General features: G+C 39.4%; 1 protein-coding gene across 9 annotated transcripts in view; it reads left to right on the forward strand.

Moving 5' to 3' along the window:
- Positions 1 to 25,001, forward strand: part of LOC125634449 (isoaspartyl peptidase/L-asparaginase) — a 258,209-nt gene that overhangs the window by 104,127 nt on the left and 129,081 nt on the right. For all 9 annotated transcript variants that reach the window (XR_012667582.1, XR_012667583.1, XR_012667584.1 and 6 more), the window contains exon 4: positions 9,532 to 9,695. Coding sequence is in view for 5 of the 9 variants with exons in the window: in XM_075126503.1 (XP_074982604.1) it covers positions 9,532 to 9,695 (164 nt within the window). In the remaining 4 variants the exon portion in view is untranslated. The remainder of the gene's footprint in view (positions 1 to 9,531; positions 9,696 to 25,001) is intronic.

Raw genomic sequence — 25,001 nt, forward strand, 5'->3', positions numbered from 1 at the left:
CTGTTTTCACTTTCTGGTGATATTGTAAATAAGAAGAGAGCAGCATTATCTCCTGTAAATGTAAACAAACTTGTTTGTCTTAGTGATTGGCTGAACAAGAAGTAGGACTGAGTAGACTTGTAGGCTCTAAAGTTTTACATTGTTTTATTTTTGAATGCAGGGATTTTTTGGTACATAATTCTACATTTGTAAGTTCAGCTTTCATGATAAAGAGATTGTGCTACAGTACTTGTGTTAGGTGAATTGAAAAATACTATTTATTTTGTCTTTACAGTGCAAATATTTGTAATTAAAATAAATGGAAAGTGAGCACTGTACACTGTATTCTGTGTTGTAACTGAAATCAAAATATTTGAAAATGTAGAAAATATCCAAAAATATTTAAATAAATGGTATTGTATTGTTGTTTAACAGAACAGTTAATCATGATTAATTATTTTAACAGTGTGATTAATCAGAATTAATTTTTCTAATCGTTTGACAGCTCTATATAATACTAAATAATAATAGTGTGCCTCAAGTACTCCTTACAAGCTTTCTTCAGTTAGGAGAAGCAAATATCCATTTTACATGAGGTGGAGTAGTTGTAGCTCAGTGCTCCTGAAAACTGCAGGTTTTGTTACTGGTGAAATGCTGTCGTAGAAGGTGATATGATCATCACTGGCTGTCACGTCCCAATTTTCTTGATAGTGACATTTGGTTGATCTTTCCAATGAAATGGGATGAGACATTCTCTCAGGAATAGGTGCTTGGCTCTGACCTGGATTAAGTTATTCTGGGTTGATTAGCCAGTTCATTTTTCAAGATAGTAAATCAAGATTTTGCAGATTTTATAACAGAGGAGAAGAATGTTGCTTGGGCCTCCTTTGTGGTCACAGAATGAAAGTATGTGAACTCCTTCCACTGTCTGCAGGGTTCTGGATCCAGTATCCATTTCCAAGAATTTTCCCTTAAGGGTATAGTTTATTACATGTTCAATTTGCATGGTTTCACAATGATGAAAATTGTTGATTAGAGTGTGAAGTGTGAAGAATGCCATGATTATAGTGGTAGTTGTATGAATACATGTGGAACTCTTTAGCATCCATAATTCCTTGGTCCACCATATGCCCATCAGGGCAGCAAAGTAATGCAAGTATTCATCTGCATGTGCCATGTATTTGTACCATCACATCACTGTATCCTCATGTATATTGCAATAAAGGGACATAATTATAAGGCCCAGATACTTTGCTTACCTATTTTTGTGTGAGAAACAGAGGTTTTTGGATTGAAATAGTAGTACTGATGCAGTCATTATGTTACCAACTCTTCTGTATCTCTTCTGCATGTCCTTACGCATATTCTGCTGACAGCCAGATGGTATTTATGCCACCTGATCTCTGGGTTTAACAGCTGTCTGGAGTTCAACAGCACCCCTTCTATTCACAGTACATTCTGTAACATTTGTTCAGTATGCTAAAGCTGTCTTCTGAGCTGTATTCAAAACTAGATTACTGTATGTATTGGATTTTGATCTGTATTGGTAAAGATTCCTCACATGATTTGAAGGCTGCATTCTTTTTTACATGGCATTTGCATGGATTATTCCCTGTTAATCAAGAGTGATATCCTAAGGCCATGTGATACAATGATGATGAGTGCTGTACAAATATCTTGAAATTGAAATGGATGAATAAATACATAAATGCCCCCTGAGTGCTTAGTTTGGTGTGTGGCAACCTCATCTAGAAGCATTAGTGACATTGCTAGGTCATTACCTACTTTGGAATTAACCGTTGGGTGCCTCATTGAATCTATCCATTATATAAAAGAAGCATAGACTCTGGTGTCATGAACATACGGTGTTTGTTTTCTGTTACATCAATTACACGAAGGCTGCTAACACACTACATCTTGGCTGCTTTATAGTATTAATAACCCAGACACAAATATTGCTGCTTTACATTTCTGCTTTTCTTCATTTTGAGTAATTCCCTTGGAATACCAAAATAATGTTTACAAACACATATGGACATTGTGTTAATATAGTACATGCATTGTAATTGCAAGACATTACAGAGCCTTGCAAGTATCTATTACCAGCTGCACAGTTACCATTTTCCCACTGTGTAGCTGGTTATGCACTTTATTTTCATGATAGCCAGACAGTGAGAACCTATCTTGCACACTTAAATGGAACATGATAGTTATGTTTAAGCCCAAGCAGTAATAATTATCTCCATTGAGCGTCAGGTTCAAATCTTTCTTTGTATTCCTAATATACCTATAGCCATTTTGTTCATTTGCAGAAGTTTTCATTTACCTTGCTCAGGTCATGGCATAAATATAAAGGGAAGGGTAAACCCCTTTGAAATCCCTCCTGGCCAGGGGAAAGCTCCTCTCACCTGTAAAGGGTTAAGAAGCTAAAGGTAACCTCGCTAGCACCTGACCAAAATGACCAATGAGGAGACAAGATACTTTCAAAAGCTGGGAGGAGGGAGAGAAACAAAGGGTCTGTGTGTCTGTCTATATGCTAGTTTCTGCCGGGGATAGACCAGGAATGGAGTCTTAGAACTTTTAGTAAGTAATCTAGCTAGGTATGTGTTAGATTATTATTTCTTTTAATGGCTGAGAAAAGAACTGTGCTGAATAGAATAACTATTTCTGTCTGTGTATCTGTTTTGTAACTTAAGGTTTTGCCTAGAGGGGTTCTCTATGTTTTGAATCTAATTACCCTGTAAGGTATCTACCATCCTGATTTTACAGGGGGGATTTCTTTATTTCTATTTACTTCTATTTCTATTAAAAGTCTTCTTGTAAGAAAACTGAATGCTTTTTCATTGTTCTCAGATCCAAGGGTTTGGGTCTGTGGTCACCTATGCAAATTGGTGAGGCTTTTTATCTAACATTTCCCAGGAAAGAGGGGGTTGCAAGTGTTGGGAGGATTGTTCATTGTTCTTAAGATCCAAGGGTCTGGGTCTGTAGTCACCTAGGCAAATTGGTGAGGCTTTTTACCAAAGCTTGTCCAGAAAGTGGGGTGCAAGGTTTTGGGAAGTATTTTGGGGGGAAAGACGTGTCCAAACAGCTCTTCCCCAGTAACCAGTATTTGTTTGGTGGTGGTAGCAGCCAATCCAAGGACAAAGGGTGGAATGTTTTATACCTTGGGGAAGTTTTGACCTAAGCTGGTAAAGAGAAGCTTAGGAGGTTTTTCATGCAGGTCCCCACATCTGTACCCTAGCGTTCAGAGTGGGGGAGGAACCTTGACAGGTCATCTGTGTGGTTGGGCTACTTAGACGCATCACAGTTAAGACTTTTGTAAGGAGTTAGACTTAGTACTGTATGGCATTCGGATTGAAAAATTAGCACTATACAGTATCAATAATGCACATATTAAATGGAATAAGAACTGGTTGACAGACCTCAAAAAGTAGTCATTAATGGGGAATCATTGAGTAGGGATGTTTCTTGTGGTGTTCCTCATGGATCAGTGCTAGGTGTGGTTGGAATGCTGCATACAGTTCTGGTATCCACGTTTTGAGAAGCATGTGGAAAAATTGGAGCGGGTGCAGAAAAGAGCAATAAAAATGAATTGAGGGCTGGAGAAATTGCCTTACAGTGAAAGACTTAAAGAAATTAATCTGTTTAGTTTATCAAAGAGAAGATTGAGAGATGACTTGATTACAGTTTATAAGCACCTTCACAGGGAGAATATATCCGGTACTAAAGGACTCTTTAACCCTGTATAAAAAAGGCATAAACACCAGTGTTCGGAAGCTGAAGCCAATCAAATAAAAATTGGAAATTAGGCACATGTTTTTAACAGAGGGTGGTTAATCACTGGAGCCAACCTCCAAGGGACGTGGTGGATTTTCCATCTTTTGATGTTTTCAGATCAAGACTGAATGTCTTTCTGGAAGATATAATTTTGCCATACTCATGTTATTTAATGACTGGTGATATACAGGAGGTCATACTTGAGGATTCAGTGGTCCCTTTTGGTCTTGAACTCTATAAATACAATCTACGAGCTCCAGAGGGAGGAGGATTTCCCATGGTCACAGAGGTTTGCCTTGTCAATCTGTGATGTAATTTGTGAGGTGTGAGGTGATTTGCAGTTCTCCACAAAGGGAAAGACAGTGAGTCAGTGTGTTTATGTGTGGACTGAGCTGCCTGCAGTCCTATGCTGCTATGGTGACCAGGAGTCTCAGAGAACAGAGTTCTAATGATAATTGGACTTTGTTGTACAACACTACCTTGTTGTGACATCAGAATAATGAGCTGGTACACCAAAATCAGCTGGCTGCAGCACATAAATGGTATGTCACAAATTAAGTGTGAATCTAACTTGAAAGTGTTACGTTTTTTCAGACTTAGTCCATATTTGATTTGGCTGATTGCTCAATGATTGTTGTTAATGTGAGCCAGACCTGATCTATTAACTGGCTACTAGCGTGTGTGGATCCCTGTTCATCCCAGCATTCCTTGTCCAGGTATTCTATACATGATGCATCACTTCTGGTTGTCTCAGGCTGACTGCCTAATTTATTGTGACTTGTCCTGGATGTAACATGTGTGTTCTCATGTGGATTAACTGGATAAAGAACTAATCAGCTGCTCTGCGTATTGAGCTCCCAACATGTTATAGCAGCTGGCTCAAAGTGTTCATAGTGTCGCCTCTGCAATTTTGAATCTGCCTGGTGGCAGGAGTGCATGTACCATAGAAAGAACCAAATTAGCAAATAGTAAATTGCTTAGGTTAGCCTTTCACCACCATGAATGATGTTTGAGTCCCACTATCAGGACAAAGCATTGTTCGTGTCTGTGGGACTCTTACATAAACCAACTTCCTGGCTATATGGATTCTCCTCTTTTTAAACTATTATAGGCTGCAGCTACAATGGCATCCAAAGATTGTAATCTCATCAGGCCTGTTTCTTCTGCCTGCTGTTTCTACTATCTCTTTCCCTTTCTCTCCACAACCCATTTCTTCCTTCTGTTCTGTAACAGTAATTTAGCTTGTGGCAGTATTTCAAAGTAGGAAATGAGAAAAGGAAATGTGGAGAAGTGATTGAACTTGTTGGCCGGGGAGGTAGGTCGGGGAAGGACTTCAGGCTTCAGATGCAAAGACAAACTCATATTTAAAAAGGAGAAATCCCTATAGCCACTGTGCTAAAGGAAAAGAGAAATGGGGGGAAAGATAGTGAAAATCTTCCTCTCACATACACATTCCTCTTTTTTTTTATTTACATAAGGGATTTCTCTGATTTACTGAGGATCAGATCCTAGCTATGCACCACTGAGAGCCAGTGCACAGTTGTGGTAATACCAGCAAAAGCCCATACAGATCAAGGCTTTGGACAATCACTGTCCATAGCCATAGGTTATTAAAAGAGCCTACAAATGACTAACCTCTTGTAGCTGATAGCTATGTTGTATAGCAGAGAGTCTTGGCATAGTTAGTCCCATTCTTGTGCTTTTCTGTGAGCTTCATAGGGACACATCTCACTTTGCTCTGCTGCCATTAAACCTCAGTCTGGGGGGTGGGGGTGTATCATCCCTTAATTTTGTGGCTTTTATAGAGATCTATTGCTTATAATGTATCAGGCTGTTTCTGAAACTCTCATGTTGCCATAATGCTCATCAAATTATCAATAAGTTGGCTATTGGCAGAATAGTTCCTTTCTTAGGACTGCTGTTGGATATATGTCCTGATTGGTTGTGCCCATGTCCCTTTCCATAGCTAACTGTGGTATTGTTCTACCATCCTCCATTTGTGTCCTCATTGGCACTGTACAATGAGAGTGTCCCTTCCCTAATTGTTCATGTGATACATATTGCTGATGCTCCTACAGTGAAGCAGGTGTTAGTGGAAAATAGCTGCTGTAGAGTATTTAACATGACAAGGCTATGAATTATGCAGATTTTACCCCAATTATCTTCACTCACTGCCCTTCATATGCCCTAGTTATTCTGTGATAGGCAGTGAAAGGAGTATGCAAAGAGAAGACACCCTATCACACTCTGCCTGGGCAGCACATGATATAGGACATCTGCAAACACTTACCTGCAAAACCAATACGCCTTGCGTTTTCTAGGCACAAACTCACTGCCTAATAATTAATGTCAGATGGGATTGGCTGCATTGTATTGGAATATAGTATCAGCATATATTTGAAAAATCAAACCATGGCTAAAACAAACCCTGTGACATCAAATAAACATTCCAGTACTACGAAATGTGAGTATATAAAATTTGCCTGAAATGTTATAATTTGTGTTTGAAGTATTAACAGAATCCACTGTGTTTTAGAGCAATACAAATTCCTCAAACAGTAATAGAGCATCTCTTTAAAATGGATTCAACTTGGTGATGCAGCATGAACATCCAGAATAACAAGACTGTTGTATTACTCTTCTCATTGCCATTCTACTTCTGCCCCAGGAGAGAAATTAAAATAGTTCCTGAAACATATAGCAAAGCTATAAACCATGTGAAGCAATATCAGCATTTCCCAGAAGCTCTATTTATTGCATTACCAAATTTTTTATTCATGAACTTTGTTCTAATTGTGTTAGTATCAAAGTATATTATTTTTATTGATGATAATAGTGTATGAAAGTAATTATGCTAGTGATTTTAGCATATTAGTTTATTTGTAATACTGATAAAATATAAGCTTTAAAAATGCATAACAAGTACAATTTTCATATTACATATGTATACAGTTTTGCTTCCTAGATGTATCGTAATATTGTTGTAGGGCCTGAGCCTGAATTCCTTGTGCACCTAAATGTCATGTTTAATTCAGTGAGACTGTTAGGGTGCACAAAAAAAGAAAGAGTGGGCCTATAACCCACTGTAGTGGTTTTTTTTTATTCCTGTACTTCAGTTGTAAACTCTTTGGGGCAGGGACTGTCTTTTTATTCTGTGAGTGATTCTCCTTCCTATGTGCTACAGTCAGGCAAATTAATAATAATAATGGAAAATCTTTCTGCCAATGAGATGCAGGCTGTACAGTATTCTCTGCGCCAACAGAAGCCTTAGCACTTTGAATAAAACACTGGAAAATATACAATAAGTATTATTCTGTATTGCTAGGGAGATGGACTGGATGATCTAGGAGGTCTTTTCCATCTGTCATCTATGATTCTGTATAAACCTAATCAAAAAATCATTGGTCAGTTGAAAGACCCCAATTTATTTGAATGGGATTTGAATCAGATCCTATAAGCATTTCAGACTTTGCATTGCTTTTTCTGTGAGCATAAATATATTGTAAAATGTTCCAGTTAATTCCAAATAACAAAATGTTTCCATTGTACTGCACGTGAATCTTAGGAGTATTTGATAATATGAACTGCATTTTATTTTTACATATTATTTTAGTACAAGGAATGTTCAAGGGTAGTTCCAAGAAATATGAGCTTGTATTATTTAAAGCAGACTATAAAAAAATCCATAGTACCTTCAAACCTATATCAACAAAAGTGTTATAGATAAATATTAGACTGAGGAACTTGATAAATAAGTTCAGCAACTTGTATTAAATCTGATGCATACTCTCATGGGAAGTTGTTTGACTGAGAAAATTCATGTATAGTAGTACAGTTACAAGTTTAACCACAGATTTGACTCAGAGGTTATGGATTGTGTTGCATAATAGGTAGGCTGAGGTCATTTATCACTTCTCTGTCATGCTCATTGGTTAGCACGCTGGGGCTGTGGTGCTACATATCAAATCCCTAATCCATTTGTGTTAAGAATGACATTTGGGGCTTTATCATAATGATATGTTAGTGTTCCTCCAATACAGTTTTACAAAATGTGACTAGGTTGTTACAGGATTATTATATGGGGCAGAAGCCAGTCAGAAAAAGTATCTTTAGACTGATAAATAATACAGAATTTTCAAAGTGCAGGGTTCTTTTTACCTTCACTCTTTTGAAGTTAAATAAGACTTGTCCTCTAGTGCTGGAGTAAAGTGAACATCTATATTCACCAAAATTTAGTTTTACATCCACACAATACATTGATAGTTTTTGTTTACTTATTTTTATATTTACAGACTTCATTTTCCTATCTAAGCCAGCACATTGCCTGCAAAGTATTTCTTCAGTTGAAATATTTTTTTCATGGGATGATTTGAGAAACAAGTAAAACTGATACTGTTGAAAAATGTTGTTCTTTCATATTTCCAACCAAAAGGAATTTTAATTACACTAATTCTAATTCTTCAACACTTGTGGCTAGGACAAGCATCACCATCCTTTATATAAGTACGTGGGCAGAATGTGACTCCTCCATTTGGGGAGACAGGGCGCGCCTGGACCTAACTGACCTAACTCACTCAAATAATGGTCCAGATCTTTCCTGCTCCTGCCTCAGGCTCAAATCCTCCCTTTTCCCTCAGGGTAGAGAGTAAAAGAAGAGTCACTCTGTGGCTACTGCTGTAGCCCCATGACTGTAGTGGCTGCTGCTTGCCCCACAGGGACCATGTCAAACCTATCTTTCCTTTGTGTTTGGAAAATGCTTAGTGTATTCTGGGCATTACTACAGTCTAATTAGTAAGAATGTATCTTTCCGATCCTGTTGCTCATGTCCCTGATCTATAGGACATGCAGAGAGTCACCACAGAGATTGGATTTATAGTGGACTTGGTATGTGGACCCTCTGTGCAGGGTCCCCACATCCTGCTCCATTACCCCGTGCAGATGAGTAGAATAACACCAGTTCTGCAGAAGGCCATTGAGTAGAGAACAGGATTTCCTTCCATATTTTAAAAAGGGTTTTTTAACTGCTTTCTATTGTACTCTGTGGAGAAACATTGTATACAACCACAGAATAGGAATGTGGTATCTTTTGTTCTCAGAAGTGCTGCAAGTAAAGCACAATTTAATAATGAGAGTAGTTATTAATACCATGATATTCATCTGCTGACCCTGAACTTAAGGAAGAGAAGAAAGAAAATAGTGAGAGAAGAAAGAAAAAAAGAAAAAAATGAAGGCAAAGAAAAGAATTTAAAGGAAAGAAATGGGAAAAATTAGACAGTGAGATTTAAATGAGAAAGGGGAGAAATAAAGAGAAGTGAACCAAAATCATTTTCTTTTTTTTTGGTATCATGCATAATTGTCACAGAGGAAATTAAGTGGGTGACTAAAATTTGCCTTCTTGTAGGCCCCAAGACAAATTAGACTGTACTTCAAACCTTAAGGCTGAGATTTTCAATACTAAGAAATTTACGTGCACCGTTCCCATTAATTCCAGTGGAACTTGGAAGTCCAAATTCCTGAGGCAGCTTGCAATACATCAGCCTAAGAATCTTTTAAACCTACAGTATATTGATTAGACCAAAAATTCTTTGCACAGTGGTCTGTTTCTTCAAATGTGTTTACAGAATGCCTATGAGAATGGGACTGTGATTCTAATTAGGGCCTCTGGGTGCTAAAGGAATAGAGACTTTAAATATAATAATTTTTAATGTATCATGCGGTTGATAGCATTGAAGATTATTTTTACTATTCTGTTTCTCTCTCTGATTTTTTTTTTAGACACCTTATGTGATGCTCACTGGAATGGGTGCTAACCAGTTTGCTGAGAAGCTAGGCATACCTCAAGTGCCTGTAGAAGAGTTAGTAACAGACCATGCCAAAGCTGAATGGGAGCAATACCGCAAATACAAGCAGACTGTCAAATCACTTTTTAACACAGAATTGTAAGTAGCAATTATGGATATGTTACTGATTTGGTTGACACAAATACTAACTTGGATTTATGCCTTTTGAATGAAGCTGCAAATACTAGTATGTCTGGACAAAGGAAAGAAAAATGTAGCATAGATTGTCACATCATATTTGATTTTGTATATTTCTTGTTTTAGAAAAACACATGGAAACTGAAGAAAGTCTTTGCTACCTAGTGATTTCTTAAAAAGTGATTTTGTATTGGATCTACTTAGGGCTAGATCTTGGACCACACTGTGCATATTGGGTTTGATGGCTGAACTGTTTTTCATAATTCACATAGCATGTGTACACGTAAAGTGAACCTTGAATCTTGAAGTACAAGTGGAAGCAAAGAGAGGGATTATGAGATCAGATCTGGGTGATGGTTGAATTTAGGAGTTTGCTGGCTTAGAGATAATCTTCATCTAAGATTGAACTTCCAAAAGCCCTCAAGTCCAAATGTAGTAACCACAAATGCATCCATCTTGAGACGGTAGGCCCATGGACAAGCACTTCATCTTTATGGGACTAAAGATACTCATCTTCTGTAGGAACAAAATGAGACAAAATAGGGAAAGTAGAAATAATTTTTTTATTGAAAGTAGTATCCAACCTGATGATGTTGGCAGTATTTGTCTTTGTTGGAAATCTTGTCTTCTAGTATTAACTGGTTAAGGGGATTCATATATTGTACAGTAAAAGGAAGTTGCTAAATTTCAGCAGTCACAGACAAAATTATAGGACTGTCTCAGTATCTTTTTGATAATATTGCAATGGTCATCAATCATGTTTTAATTCAATGTTTCCCTGATAGAAATCTGACTCATTAAGCCACCCACAGATCAGTTAACTGAGAGTTCAACATCATTATGTAACTAATACAGCTTAATATGATACAATGAAGCCACAGATTAACATTATTATAATGAGAAAGGCAGAATTATTCTCTCTGATCTTTTGTTTTTTTTTTTAAAAATCATCTACGTAATTATCTGAACTAGCCTTTCATGTGTTAAATCTATTTATCAGTCTAAGCAAACATTTTACATTAAAAAAACCCTAGTGTGGTTGCATGGTAATCATTGTTGCTAGGATTTGCATCTGGACAAAAATCTAATATATATTATAGTTTAAAACTGGTATGTTCTTTGATTGACTACTATACATTTTAAAATATCCAATGGAGATATGTAGTTATAATCAATGTGAATTTTGGCTCAAATCATCCGCTTTTCAGGGAAAAAAGTCAGTATAGGGCACTAGATTTCTGTGAGCTCACAGTGTAATACAGAGGGTAAGACAGTAAATGTGGTCCTTGGATTTATAAGAAGGGGAATAATAAGTAGAAGTATGAGGGTATTGTTACCACTGTATATGGCACGAGTGAGACCATTACTGGAATATGGTGTCCTGTTCCTCTGTGGACACAAGATGTTGACAAATTGGAAAGCACTCAGAAAAATGTGACTAGAACTACTCAAGGTCTGGAAAACCAAGTTTACAATGAGATAAAGAAGCTCACTCTATTGATCTTAAAAAAAGATTAAGAGGTGACTTGTTCGTGGTCTAGAAATACTTACATGAGGTGAAGATTTCTGATAATAGAAGGATCTTTAATCTCTCAGACAAACATAAGATCCAGTGAGTGGAAGCTGAAGCTAGACAAATTCAGACTAGAATTAAGCTGCAAATTTTTACAGTCCTTCTCCATTACTTGAAGTTGTTAAATGCAGATTAGAAGTTTTCTAAATATATGCTCTATCTCAGACAGAAGTTACAGGCTTGATACAGGATCCACTTGGTTAAATGATCATAACGGTTCCTGCTGGCCTTAATCTGTGAAGTTCCCCTTGCAGTTTACACTCTGTTCATCAGTTGTAGGGAAGGTGATGTCCATTCTCTTGAGAGCAAGGGTCTCAGATCCACTGAGAGCCCACACGTCTACTGAGATTTGCTGAAGGACAGGGTTGTCTGAACACTGGCCAGGTGTCCTGGGATTACCACTGGGGCCTGCTGGGCGATCACATTCAATGTTACGGTCAATGGGACAATGCTACTGAAGATTCTTCTGCCAGCTGCTGCTGCTGCTACCCCTGGAACTCCACTTCAGTATCGGGAGTGTTGATGGGGTTTACATCAGGCAGTGGGATTGGCTCAAAAATTTAACCTAATTTAGTCTATTTCAGTAATTTGTATCTTCATATGGCTTAGAGGATAAATATGCTTACCCCTTAGCTCTGCCCTGATCCAGCATTCTCTATACAGAAATCCTCAGTTTGACAGAGGAGGACCACTGAATCGGGAGGAAGGAGGTATACTTTCTCCTTCTGTATCCCTGATCGTGTATCTGCAAGATTTTCATGCCCTTCTACCATCGGGAGGCAGAGGGAGGGGGAATGATCTGCCTTTATTTCTTGTCAAAAGCATGTGTGACTCAAATTGCAGGAATAGGACCTTAGCAATGACACTTCTAGGCATAATAGGGTCTCTAAAAAATGCCTCTAGTGAATTTTAGGTTTGACAACCACTGCATGGAAGATAAAGTCCTATGAAGTGTAAGACAGAATAAAGCAAGGATGGATGGTGGTGAGTTATAGAGGACACAGTAGAAAAGAGCAAAAACTGAATCAAAGTTTTCATAAGACTACAGTGTTGCTTAAAGACACTCGTCAGCAAACATACTAACAATGATGTGCTGACACTCAGCTATTGGTCAATTGCCCCTTACTGCATTTGGGATATAGGGCCTTATTCTCATTTGCATTAAAGCCCCTTTACCCTACTCTGGTAGTGCAAATGGGCCTTAAACTGGGTTTAATTTATTCCTACTTTAAGGCCCCTTTACACTTCCAAAGCAATGTACAAGGGCAGAAGTAAATAAGAAGTAGGCCCATAAAATGTAATCTATAATTTTAGACTCACTTGTATTAAAGGCATTAAAGTTCAGTTAAAACTATCCTCTCATCTAGAATAGTGTAACATGTTAAGGTTGATGGAGAATTGCTTTTCTTTGGTTTGGTTTTGCAATGGGCAGCAAAGTGTTTTACCTACCATATATCTAGTTGCTGTTCCCCCGGAGCCAGTCTTTGTTTCTGCTTTACAGTGATCACTGTCACACATTTTTAGATAGTCACCATTTGTTTGTCATAGACAGGGTCTCAAGAAAGTGGTGAGGGCAATTATTTCCCATTTCTTTACTAAAACTGGAGAAAATGTGGGCAATCTTTTGGCAAATGTCATCATTATTCTGCTATCATGTAGGATTCACTGGGATATTCTATGTTATTTTTATTTTCATTACCTCAGAAGCATAAAATTTTCAGCTTTGTTCCCTTCTCATCAGCTTCTCGATTTCTTTCATGTACCTGAAATCAGAGGCAGATGAGCATAGGAGTCTGAAGAGACAGGAACAACCGATGCATACATGCTACAATATAGTAAGAGGTTATTACATACAGCAAAGTAAACTCTCTATACAGTGTAGAACAGGGGCTCACCTGAGCTAATCACATAACATTAGATGGGGTTCTTTGTAAATTGACAGTGCTGGCCAGCCTCTTGAGTTAGTAATGACAATGAGTTGTTTTGCCAAGTGGCAATGTGTTTCAAAATAAATTCATCCCCTATTCCCTTCAGTCCTCTTTTTTTATATCTTCCTTTCTATCTTACAAAGTGGAATGTAGAAAAAGTATCTTTTTCTTCAGAACTCCTTTCTTCACTCCAATTTCCTCTAATTTTCTCTCTCGTTTGCAAAACACTTGCTCTTCTTATCTCCCTTCTCCTGTTCTCAATCCTTTTTTTATCTCCTGTGCTTTCTGCTCATCTCCTTCCCCATCAACTTCCCAGTTCTTTCCCCTTCCAATTCTGATTGCCCAACTCTATTTACATAACTTGTAATACAATAAACTAAACATTTATTTTATTATTCTACAGTAACACTGGGCCAAATTCTCTGCTAGTGCAATTCCCTTGAGTTCAACTGAGCTGCACCCATATACACCAGCAGAAAATTTAGCCCACTGTTGTACAAATGGATAGCACCTTCCCTCCTGCAGGATCTCAAAGCATAGGTGCAGTCACACAGAGTGTAAGGGTCAACAGAAAATTGTTTACCATGGTGATAGACTTTTTAGGCCATTAGTAAGTAACCACTCTCACAACAGTACCATGTACCTCTCAGCTGTATCTCCGCTTTTGGAAACCTGATTGGAGCGGAGACAGCTGATTTTTTTTTAATTCCTCTCCTCTCCTTTCCCCCATCCGGTTTTATCTTTCCATCTGCTAAAAGAAATGCCATGTTTCAAGCTGCCACACCTGAACTCACAGCCTTCCACTAACAGGATTAACAAACACAGTAAAATGGGAAGTTGTTGCTCGTTCCTACATTACTGGGGGGGGAGGGGGAAGCTGGCGGAATCTGGATTTTTATCAAGGATTGTTGATGAATTTGGTATTTTAGGACCAGGTTCAAACACAGATTCCACTGCCTTCTATACAAGCACTGGATGGAGGGGCTGGTGTTCAAACAGTGATAGGTGCTCACAACCTCCACTTTTCCAGTGGGCCTGCAAGCCAGCGCTTCCCCAAAAGCTGGGTGCTCTGGCAAGGGAAGTGGCATGATCAGAGTGTCTAGGAACATAAGTCACAAGTTATGGCTCCCCTGGGAAGCGGAGGACTTTAAACATAACTTTCTCTCCTCCACAGTAGCTTTCCCCACTGGTGCAGAGGGGTGATTCAAGCCTTCCACCCTTTATTTAGCTTGCAAAATTATACATTTGGAGGGATGCTGGGTCTTAGAGAGACATTCAGTTCAACATTCCCTTTCCCCTCAGTTTGTGGGAGGGAGAGAGCGCTAAAACTTATTTTATAGATTCATGCAACATCATGATCCAGCTCCTCTATCTTGCCAAGGCTTCTCCTGCAAAGAAAAAGAGGTTTAAAAAGAAAACCTATTCTGTGTCCATCTTAGAGTGTAAGCTCCTCAATACAGTGACCTATTTTCTTTGTCACAGGTGTGCATGGTATTTTACAGGCAATATAGAAATAACCACCTACAACACCTCTGAAGTGTTGCACCTCTGGTGAAGAGATCAACTGGTGCACAGCACAGCATGCTGTACAACAATGGAGGGACTTGAGTCAGGGACACTATGATAAACCACTATTTTATGCAGAATGCTATGGGATTCTTAATGTCCAAGCACAGCACAGACAACTTCATTTTGTCAGGCCTCCTCTGAAACTTACTCATTTAGCTCCCTCCAAAGATATCTAGCTCAAAAGGATAAAGAATTTTGTGAAGCTGTTGTTCTAGGAATCTAGATATTTCAAACCTAATGCTTATCACTGCAAAGCCATTCCCTCGAGCTATCGCGTCCTTCATGCTGATTGTCCAAAAAAAAAAAACCCCAAACAAAAAACAAACACACACACACACTTTACAGAGAGAGGTATAAGGTAAAAAGAAAAGAAAGTGATACTGAGGGAATGGATTCTCTTGCTCAGAGCAAAGGAGAATAGAATGGTGTTCCAGGCCAGTGGGTTAGCACAAGGGAACATATCACTCCATTCCCGTGTAAAAACATGTCAGAGTGAATAAAGCACTCAAAACCACATGCAGGCTTGACAAAAGTAATGGAGCTCTAGAATCCACAGGTAGCCCACCTACTTCATTGCTGAGCTCCTCACACCTCCTTCCCACATCAGTAGTAAGATAGCCAGCTCTCAGCAGCATTGTCATTGGCTGACAGCCAGTTCCTGCACTCACCTGACCATTAAGAGTGCAGAAGCAGAGTTAATGCTGATTCAAGAAGTATTAAATGGGCCAGATATTTTCATGTGGTCTTTAAAAAGCATGTTCTCCATCACAGTAGACTAGAGACGCAAAGTGGTCTCATGACTAGGGTACAGGACTATCAGTCAGGAGACAGTAGGTCTGTTGTTAGCCCTGCCATTTATCTATTTTGTGACCTTAGGCAAGTCATTTTGCCTCTCTTCTCTCCCACTATTTGTCTGTCTTGTCTATTTAGATCTTTAGGGCAGTGTCTGTCTCCTACTATGTGTATATGCAGCACCTAGCACAATGGGGCCCTGATCTCAATTGGGCACCTTTAGGAACTACTCTAATATAAACAACAGAGACTATTCTTTTGGCCATGACCCCTTTTTGGTTGTATGGAGGTACTGCTGTCTCAAGCTGCATAGCAGTAACAAGAGGGAATATCTGTCTTTCCTTCTGCCCAGCTCCCTACCATTTTTGAGATTTTTCTCTTTTCCGTACTATGTTATAAGGAGGGACTAAGGGCTTGTCTACGCTTAAAGCATGACAGTAGCACAGCTGCACTGCTGTAGCGCTTCAGGGTAGACACTACCTGTGCTGACAGGAGAAGTTCTTCCATTGGTGTAGGTAATGCACCTCCCTGAGAGGCAGAGAATTTTTCCGTTGAGATAGTGCTGTCTACACAGGGACTTAAATTGGCTTAACTATGCCACTCAAGTGTGTGGATTTTTTATACCCTGACAATGTAGTTAAACCAACCTAATTTTCTAGCATAAACTAGGGCTAAGGTGTTCCCCAAAAGATGTCAGAGAATTGGGTTTATAGTGATACTGTTTCTTGGAATGTGCAGTATTTGCTTGAGGTGTTCTAAGCCCGGTTTGAGATTATCAGAAGCTCCACTGAGATCAGAGACCTGTAATCTGAAGTAAGGAATAGGCTGTTTAATGAAGAACATTGAAAGTTTCTCATTAAACATTAATATTTACACAGTAAAGTTTTTCTGATGTTAACTAATACATGCAGCAGGACAAAGATATATTTGTACAGTCATGTTGGACTCTAATCCTGCTGGAGTCACTAAAGATGTCACTTTGCTTTTTAGCAAGATTGAAAGTAACAGTACTGGTAACAAAAAAACACTTCACAGCTCAGAATTAATTCCTGCCTATAGGCTGCACTGAGCCTCATTTAAAGCAAAGTTTTTCTCTAGCCCTTTTTCTTGGGTTACTGCTATAAGTCACATTAAAAAACAAACAAACCACCACCACCACCACCACCACAACTTATAGGAGTAACTTTTCTTGTTCCCTAAGTATTAAAACTAACAAGTTTGTAATAGTTTCAAATATTTCTCATATTGAAATTACTTCTAACTCGATTGTGAAAGTGTACAGCTTTAAAAGGACTTGAGGTTCAAACAAAATAACAAATGTGATGCTTTTAAATGTAGAATATGACTTTTTAAAAGGGAACCTGTTCCAGGAGTCAAGGATATTAAAAGGTATAATATAAGTTGTCTGCCAAAAAAAAAAAAACCCACGAATCTATGCATGTATATGTTGCAAATGGCTCACTGAATTTCTTGTCTCTAATATAGGTATAAAAACTAGATAAGATCTGGAAGATTTTTTTTTTTATTAAAGCATACATTTCAGACAAATTCCCTTTTCGCAAAGTAATGTCCCCAGAGATAGCCTGCTGTGGGCACAGATAAGAATTTATAGCTCCTAGTAAGTCAAATTCAGACTTACAGAAAAAGAGCAAACAGATTAAAATCAGTGGGATTGCACTGGGTCACACCAGTAATGAATCTGACCTGCTGACTTCAAAAGGGATTGAGGCATGCAACACCTTTCAGCATTGGGCCCAGACTTTGTCTTATCAGATACAAATAGGTGTAATACAAAGGTTCAGGAGTCACCGTGACAGGATTGGCAATAAGGGCAAATTATTAGTTGGTAAGAATATTTTCCAGTAATGTCTACAAAGGACTAGGTTCTCTTCCCTACAGAAAAGTAGGCATGTTCTCTGTTCTGAAGAGCTCACAGGCTAAAGACAGACAAATGGGAGGGAGAAGCAGATACTCCTAGGCTGACAAAGGTAGTACTTGACTATGGGTACATCTACGCTGGAGCTGGGAGGTGTACATTCTAGTTCAAAGAGACATACTTTAGCTGTAATTGAGCTCGCTACTGCACCTCTAAAAATATAAATGCATTTGTGGCAACACCAGGGATGGAAGGAGAGAGCCATACTTATGGTCTCAGATGTGGTGGTTAGCTCTCCTGCTATTCGCACTGCCACAGCTTCATGACTATTTTTAGCTGCTAGCTCAGTCAGAATGGGTCTGTAGAATTTACAACTTTTGTAGATATCTTGGCCACGTATAGCGGTCAGCATACGTCTATGGTCTTCTACTTCCTTCCACAGAGTTATATCAATTATTTCTCAAACTTGTCAGTGTAAGTCAGCTCGTTTTTCTGTAGACCTTAGTGCAGAAGTGTATCTTCAGGAGAGGCTTCAGGATAGAGGGTAGAGCTGTATAAATGAGCTCAGAAAGGTCATTGCATGGATAAGGAGGAGCATGAAAAAGGCATGGATATGTTTGTGTGAGAAGCTGGCAAATGAGTGGAAAAGGCAGAGGAATTGCTGAGACAGGCAGGTAATGTGAAGTGAGACAAAGGCGGGGAAGAGTTATGCAAACTTGTGAAAGTTGTGATTTGGTTCTGTGGATAAGTTGGAGCTGATGTAACGATTCCAAGTGGGGGTGGCATGGTAAAATTGGTGAACCAGGAATATCATTTTAGAGAGAGTATTTTGTATGGACTGGAGAGCAGGCAAATGTGTTTTTTGTGAGCCTAGAGAAAACACTGCAGTTATCAAGATGGGAGATGAGAGTCTGAATGAGTGGTATAGTTGCAGGGCTAGGAAAAAAAACCTTTTCAGACACAGATTGTGTATAAGAAATATTTGCAATTCAAAAATGGCTCAAGAATGTACATTTTCTCTCCCTTCTCCCCCTACTGCTTTCATTCCATTCCATCACCAGAGAGGGGTGTCTGACAGGGCCACTCATCTCCTGAGAGTCTCCCATCATCTGGGTGTGGAGCTGCAGTCCTCCACTACACACACACACACACGCCTCAGGCACATTGCCTACATCACTAGGTGGGTCTTTAACAACTCAGCCCTCCAGCCAAATGTCACAGTCAACTGTATGAACCCCTTCCGGGGTAGCAAACACACTGTTTGCTCTCAACAGAGTCTTCAGCCATGTCTCTCAGCCCCTTTAAGTCCTGTCCTTCACTTGGGCTTCCTACCAGAGCCTTGTCTTTCTCAGGGCTTAGTTCCACTTCACTAATAAGCTGATGGGGGACCCAGCCCCACCCACTACTCCAGGTCCCAGCTCAACAACCCAACACACATCAGCCATGTACTGCTTCCTTCAGTTTGCTGCTGCTGTTTCTTGGGCCTTTTCCCATGTAGCCTCTTTCTCTTCATACTTACCTCAGGGCTCCTCTTCCTCCTTGCTGAATGCTTCTCTTCTTGAGCTCCTGCAATGAGTATTTCAATCATAAACATTTTGACTTCTTCAGAGTTGTTTGTTTTGTTTATTTGGTTTTTGACCAAAACAATTCAATGAAGTTGATACAAATTAGCAAAATGTTTTGGTCAACCCGAATTTGCATTTTTCAGAGAAACTAAAAACAAAACATTTTGTCCAAAATATTTCATCCAGTTCTAGAGAAGTGGGATGGATAAAGTATGTTCCATTAAGTTGGCATTCACCCCTTGTGTGTAATATTTTCATTGTATAATTGTTTACAACATTTTCTTTAGTAAGTCCCCACAGTTTCTGGAATTGTCAGGGTCTGAATTGTGAAAAGGGAGTGTTTTGTTATGATATTTACTTTACATGCAAAAATCCTCCCTTGTATTACATTACTCTTCACCTCTAGATTAGGGTTGCCAGGAATCTGGTTTTCAACCAGAACACCTGGTTGTAAAGGGACCTTGGCGGCTCTGGTCAGCACCGCCGACCAGGAAGTTAAAAGTCCTTTCTGTGGCGCAGCGGAGGCCCAGGACTAAGGTAGGCTCCCTGCCTATCCTGGCTCTGCACAGCTCCTGGAAACAGCCACCAGGTCCCCGTGGCTCCTAGGGGCATGGGCAGCCAGGGAAACTCCACATTCTGCCCCCACACCAATGCTGGCTCTGCAGCTCCCATTGACTGGGAACCACGACCAATGGGAAATGCGGGGGCAGCACCTGCAGGCGCAAGGGCAGTGCACAGAGCCTCCCTGGCTGCCCATACTCCTAGGGGCTGCAGGGACCTGGCAGATGCTTCCTGGGAGCCGCAGTAAGTGATGTCAGGAACCCACACCCCAACCCCCTGCCCCAGCCTGGAGTCACCTCCTGCACCCAAACTCCCTCCTGGAGCCCACACCCTGCCCCCCAGCCCAGAGCCCCCTCCTGCACCCCAAACCCCCCATCCTCGCCCGCCACAGAGCCCACACCCCCAGCCAGAGCCCTCACTCTCCCTCCCTGCACCCAACCCTCTGCCCCAGCCTGGTGAAAGTGAGTGAAGGTGGGGGAGAGCAAGTGACAGAGCGAGGGGGGATGGTGCGAGCACAGGTGGGGCCCTGGAGAAGGGGGGCCCTCAGAGAAGGGGTCGGGTAGGGGCAGGGTATGGGTGTTCAGTTTTGTGCAATTAGAAAGTTGCAACCCTACTCTAGATATAGAAAAGTTTTCCCATAAGAATTTAAAGAATTTATTAAATTTAAATACCTAATTGCATTTATAAAATTATGGAAACTAGTTCATCCACATATTTACTTATTTAGACAAATTGGGTTCATCAGTGGCAATATTTAACGTTTACAATATCACTTGTATCCTTTTTAAACTTGATCCATTTGTGTAGATGCATATAATCCTAGAAGAGCATTTGTTTTGCACTGCAAGGTAATTTTCACATAATATAAATGTAATCATAACAAACACACATTAAAAGGGTCTACTTGATAGATCATTAAATTTAGAAATCCATTTTATTGTATGCAGAAGAAGAGGAATGCAAGTGGCTTTGCAGTCATTCTGGTCTTAAACCATAAAAGATGGAAATTCACTCGGTCACTGAAAAGAGATCTGAAGACTTCAGTCTTTGAGCAATTATAGATCTTGCAGTAAGTCATATATAATGGGGAAAAAATCCTAAAATAACAGTAGTACAAGCAGATTTTCATTTTTTCAACATTTAAAAAGTAGCATCTCTGTCCTGAGTGACATGTGATCAACAGGGCCTGCTGGGATAGCTGTAGTGCTGGACCACAATAAAAATGTGCTATGAAATATTTCAAAGATTGTTACCAAGGTACGTTACTTGCAGATCAACACATCAAACAGCATGTCTGCCTGTGACATTGAGCTTTCTTTACCTCCTGCATGATGGAATGGCATTCACATTGAACCAATAGGAAACAAATATTTGGATCAAATTCTACTTCCTCCCTAGGGTCCTCATAAGCCACCTCCACCACTGTCACCCAGCTGCTGTTAGATTTTGCCTTTTTTTATTGCTATTGTGCCAATCTTATGATCTTGTTAATATTATCACAGCCTTTGAATCATCCCTGTTGGAGAATGGAAAAGCAAGACATGGCAATACTGCTTAATTCAGATATTTCAGCATTTTGTTCCTTCCATAAACAGTTGGAATCAGGACACGCTGATGTTTGTTTGATCTTCATAACCTCCATACTGAGCAGATGTGATCCCTTAGAAAATCTGGTAAGAAAAGGGCATGTAATGACAGCTGATGGTAGGCATATAAAACCCACAGTCTATGCTATTATAGCTAATTCATCATAATTCTAATTTACGTCATTTTAAAGAGGAAAGGTACAAAGCAAAATTGAACTGATAAAAGTACTCCAGAAATGACTGAATAAGAAATAAGATACCAAAAACAAGACAAAAAAGAAGGAAAGGAAACCAGGAGGAGAAGGCCAAATCCATATCAAACAGTGTTGCAGATTAAGTCTGCATACTGTACAGCCTCATCAGATGTTGAAGTAGGTGCGATCACTGCCTTCTTGCATCTATCTAGTTTGAGATAACTTCCTGCTGTTAGACTCGCTGAGACTGAAGAAAGAATTTCCCACTGTGAGGCATCCTTGTACAGTTTAATCTGAACATCTGGCGAGCATTGAATCCTCTATGGCCAAATTTAATATTTAGAGACCACAGCTTTTTACACAGCAATATCATGATGAACATCTTATCCAAATACTCCCAGGGAATTGGTCCAATGATTTTTTTTTTTCTGGGTAAGGCTTGTTCCTGCAGGACATACACATCTTTGACCTCAAGCAGACCCATGGTGAACTATGAAACTTTCACTTTCATAGTTTCAATCCTGCATCTGCACATAAATTTGCAGACCTAAAAATTGTGGGAGGTGCTGATATAGCGAAATAAAGAGATTCTATTTCAATGACAATAGAGAATTACACCTCTCTATGAATACCACCATAATCCTCACTGGTTTTGGATTAGTGAACAGACACAAGCCAGATGTACAGTTATTTTGGTATTTCTGTTAACCATCCAGAAATAGTCAAATGTCAAAACACAATGCCTATACATTGCAAGTATAGCAATACATTGTATTTTGTTATCAACCCTATTTAACTTAACATTTAACTGATTTTTAATCAACCTTCCTGGGGAAAAATGGATGGGTTTTGCTTTACTTATCCATTGCTTCACTTAACCATTTTCTGAAAAAATGCAGAGGAAATATAGGGTATCCTTGGCCTGGTAAAGCTCAATATCTAGTTCTGGAACAAACAGCTCTGATTTTCTCTTTAGTTCAATCCCTTATATAGGATGCATGACTCAGTCTGAGTTGCCTTGACTTTTAGCTAACCTGATGAGAGAGAGATCTTCTCTTCCAATTCTTTTGACAGAGAAGACATGGTCTTTGAAGGTTTTTTTGTATTGTAAAATTATAGTTTTAGTATCCCAAATATCTTTATAAAATATATTTCGTTTCTCCAATTCCCCTCCCTGAGAATTACGTGAGAATCACAAATTTATTTCCTTTTCCCTGAAGAAGTAAAATGGAAAATTTATTCCTATTCACCCTATGTTTGAATGAGAACTTTCTAAAACCCCTCTCCCGGGTCCTTTACAGGAGTGGATCCACTAATTGTCATTGCTTTATTTATTGTGTTTGTTATTTTATCTAATGATGTGGTTGATGTACAAGACACAACTAAAGATAGTGCCTGCCTCAAGGATTTTACAATACTGTGGCTTTCATCTCTAAATTTTGAATCCCTCTGGGTGAGGAAAGCTCCCAAAGATTTACTATCAGAATCTATAATACATAGTTTCATCCAAAATTGCAATTAATGTCTTCCTTAAATAATGAATGCCGTTACTTTGGAGAGAGCCTATCCCCGTCCCTAAAGGGTATCTTTCAATCAGACATAATGTTCAGCTGCTTCTTTCAAATAAAACAAGGGAGGCAAGCTTTCAAGTTCTAGTAAATAAAATGGCTGATATTGTGAGATTCTATGGCGACTAGAACCCAGGGCTGTGGGACCATAGACACTGCTGCAATACCACCTGGCAGCCACAATAGTGCTGTGTGCATTATCTGTGGAGATAAGTACAACAGGAAGTACGACCTTGTAAAGCCAAACTCACAGCTTCCCTCATGGCCCCTGATTGGTCAAGGTACCCTACTGAAGCCCAGGAGAAGTTTCAGGAAGTGTCCATGCAACAATGTGGACTCCTCTGCCAGTTGTAGTGATCTTCTTGGACTTGCATTTTCGCTTGCTTTTGGACTCCTGACCCCAGCTTTGACTCCTGGCACTGACTCCTGATTCCTGAATCCGGCTTGGACCCATGGCAATGTTCTTGGCCTCTGACCATAACTGCTTCAACTCCTAGGTCTGATTGCCACTGCTCCAACCATCTAGACCACCCAAGCCCCAGTCATGACACAGAGTGTGGAAAATCTCCCAGGTTCACCATTGTCAAGCACTCAATTTTTAAACTTTCCAGACATCTGGGCATGACAATCCTAGGCCCAGAGCTACAGATAATTGCAAATTAGTTAAGAAGTGATTTATATTTCTCCTTTCTCACTTTCAAAACACTTCCTCTACAGGTAATTTATTGTGCAGATAAGCAATGGAATAGAAGAGAATCAAAGTAATAGATGATAGATTTCATTGAAAGTGAAAACTAGCAGAAAGGTAAGATCACTGTATGAGAGGTGATGAAGATGAAATAAACATGAAAGTAACCTGATTCCAACTGTTTATGGAAGGCACAAAACGCTAAAATACCTGAATGGAGCAGTATTGCCATGTCTTGCTTTTCCATTCTCCAACAGGGAGGATTCAAAGGCTGTGATAATATTGATTTCTTCTGTGCTCCAACACCCCTTTGCTCCTGTGGGCCAGGGAGAAGATAGTAATCTACTTTTGGCCCTTACGAGTGGCAGACTACTTCCCCCCATGTGCCAGCACAGCTGCCTTAGCTGACATGTTAGAGAGCTGGGGCCAAGGTTCTGCCCACTCCATGCCTCTTCCCAACCAGCTGCTTTAAGGAGGGGAGTAGCCAGTGTACATGGCCCATTTATCTCTAAGCACCAGGACAGAAGGACCAGGGAGACTGCAAAGGGAAATGAGGTGTGTGGTGTCTTGCTTCCCTAACCCCCATGCACAGCCATACAGCCAGGGCTACAAACTGGTTGGTTCTAAAACAGTTGTACATTTTAATTTAGTACTGGCGTCCTTAAATATTTTCAAGAATTAAGGAATATGTGCCTGACACCTCTTGATAGAGCAAATATCACATTTTAATGGATTTCATATCTGTATGTCCAAAACCCTTTTTTTTTATTTATATGTTTGAGGGGTGAGCAGTGGTGTTTTTAGGTAAATTGTTTTTTTCAATGAACAGCAAATCAATGCACAAAACAGTGCAGGTATTTACTATCTAGATTGTAAGTATGCTGACATGACAGAGTGTTTCATTGCTAAAGAATTACTGTATTAACAACCAGTAATGTGAGCGAAGATGTAATGTGAGCTAAGAACACTTGACAGATTTCAGGCAAAAAAACAGTTATTGTCTGTTTATAAAAACTAATTGCATTGAAAAAGAAATTGATTATTGGAAGTATTAAATCAATGTTTATAGTATTTAATCAGCAGACAAAATAATTGATAGTTTTATTGCTTAAGTCATTATATGTGTAACTGTTTATATATTGCAAAGCTTTTCTTAACTCTTCAACCTCTGTACTTAATAATCCAGAGGTACAATGAGATAATGATAAAACCAGCAGTCTCGTAAATTTATTTTCCTGTCTGTAGTTACACACAAGAAATGTGCTGGAATAGATCTGCAGTAATATTTAACTGCAATGCCATACGTAGATCAATGTTGCTGCAGACGACTCTGAATTTATTTAAAGGAAACCAGCCATCTCTGCAGA

The sequence above is a fragment of the Caretta caretta genome, chromosome 3 (assembly GCF_965140235.1).
Source record: "Caretta caretta isolate rCarCar2 chromosome 3, rCarCar1.hap1, whole genome shotgun sequence".
NCBI classification, from domain to species: domain Eukaryota; kingdom Metazoa; phylum Chordata; order Testudines; family Cheloniidae; genus Caretta; species Caretta caretta.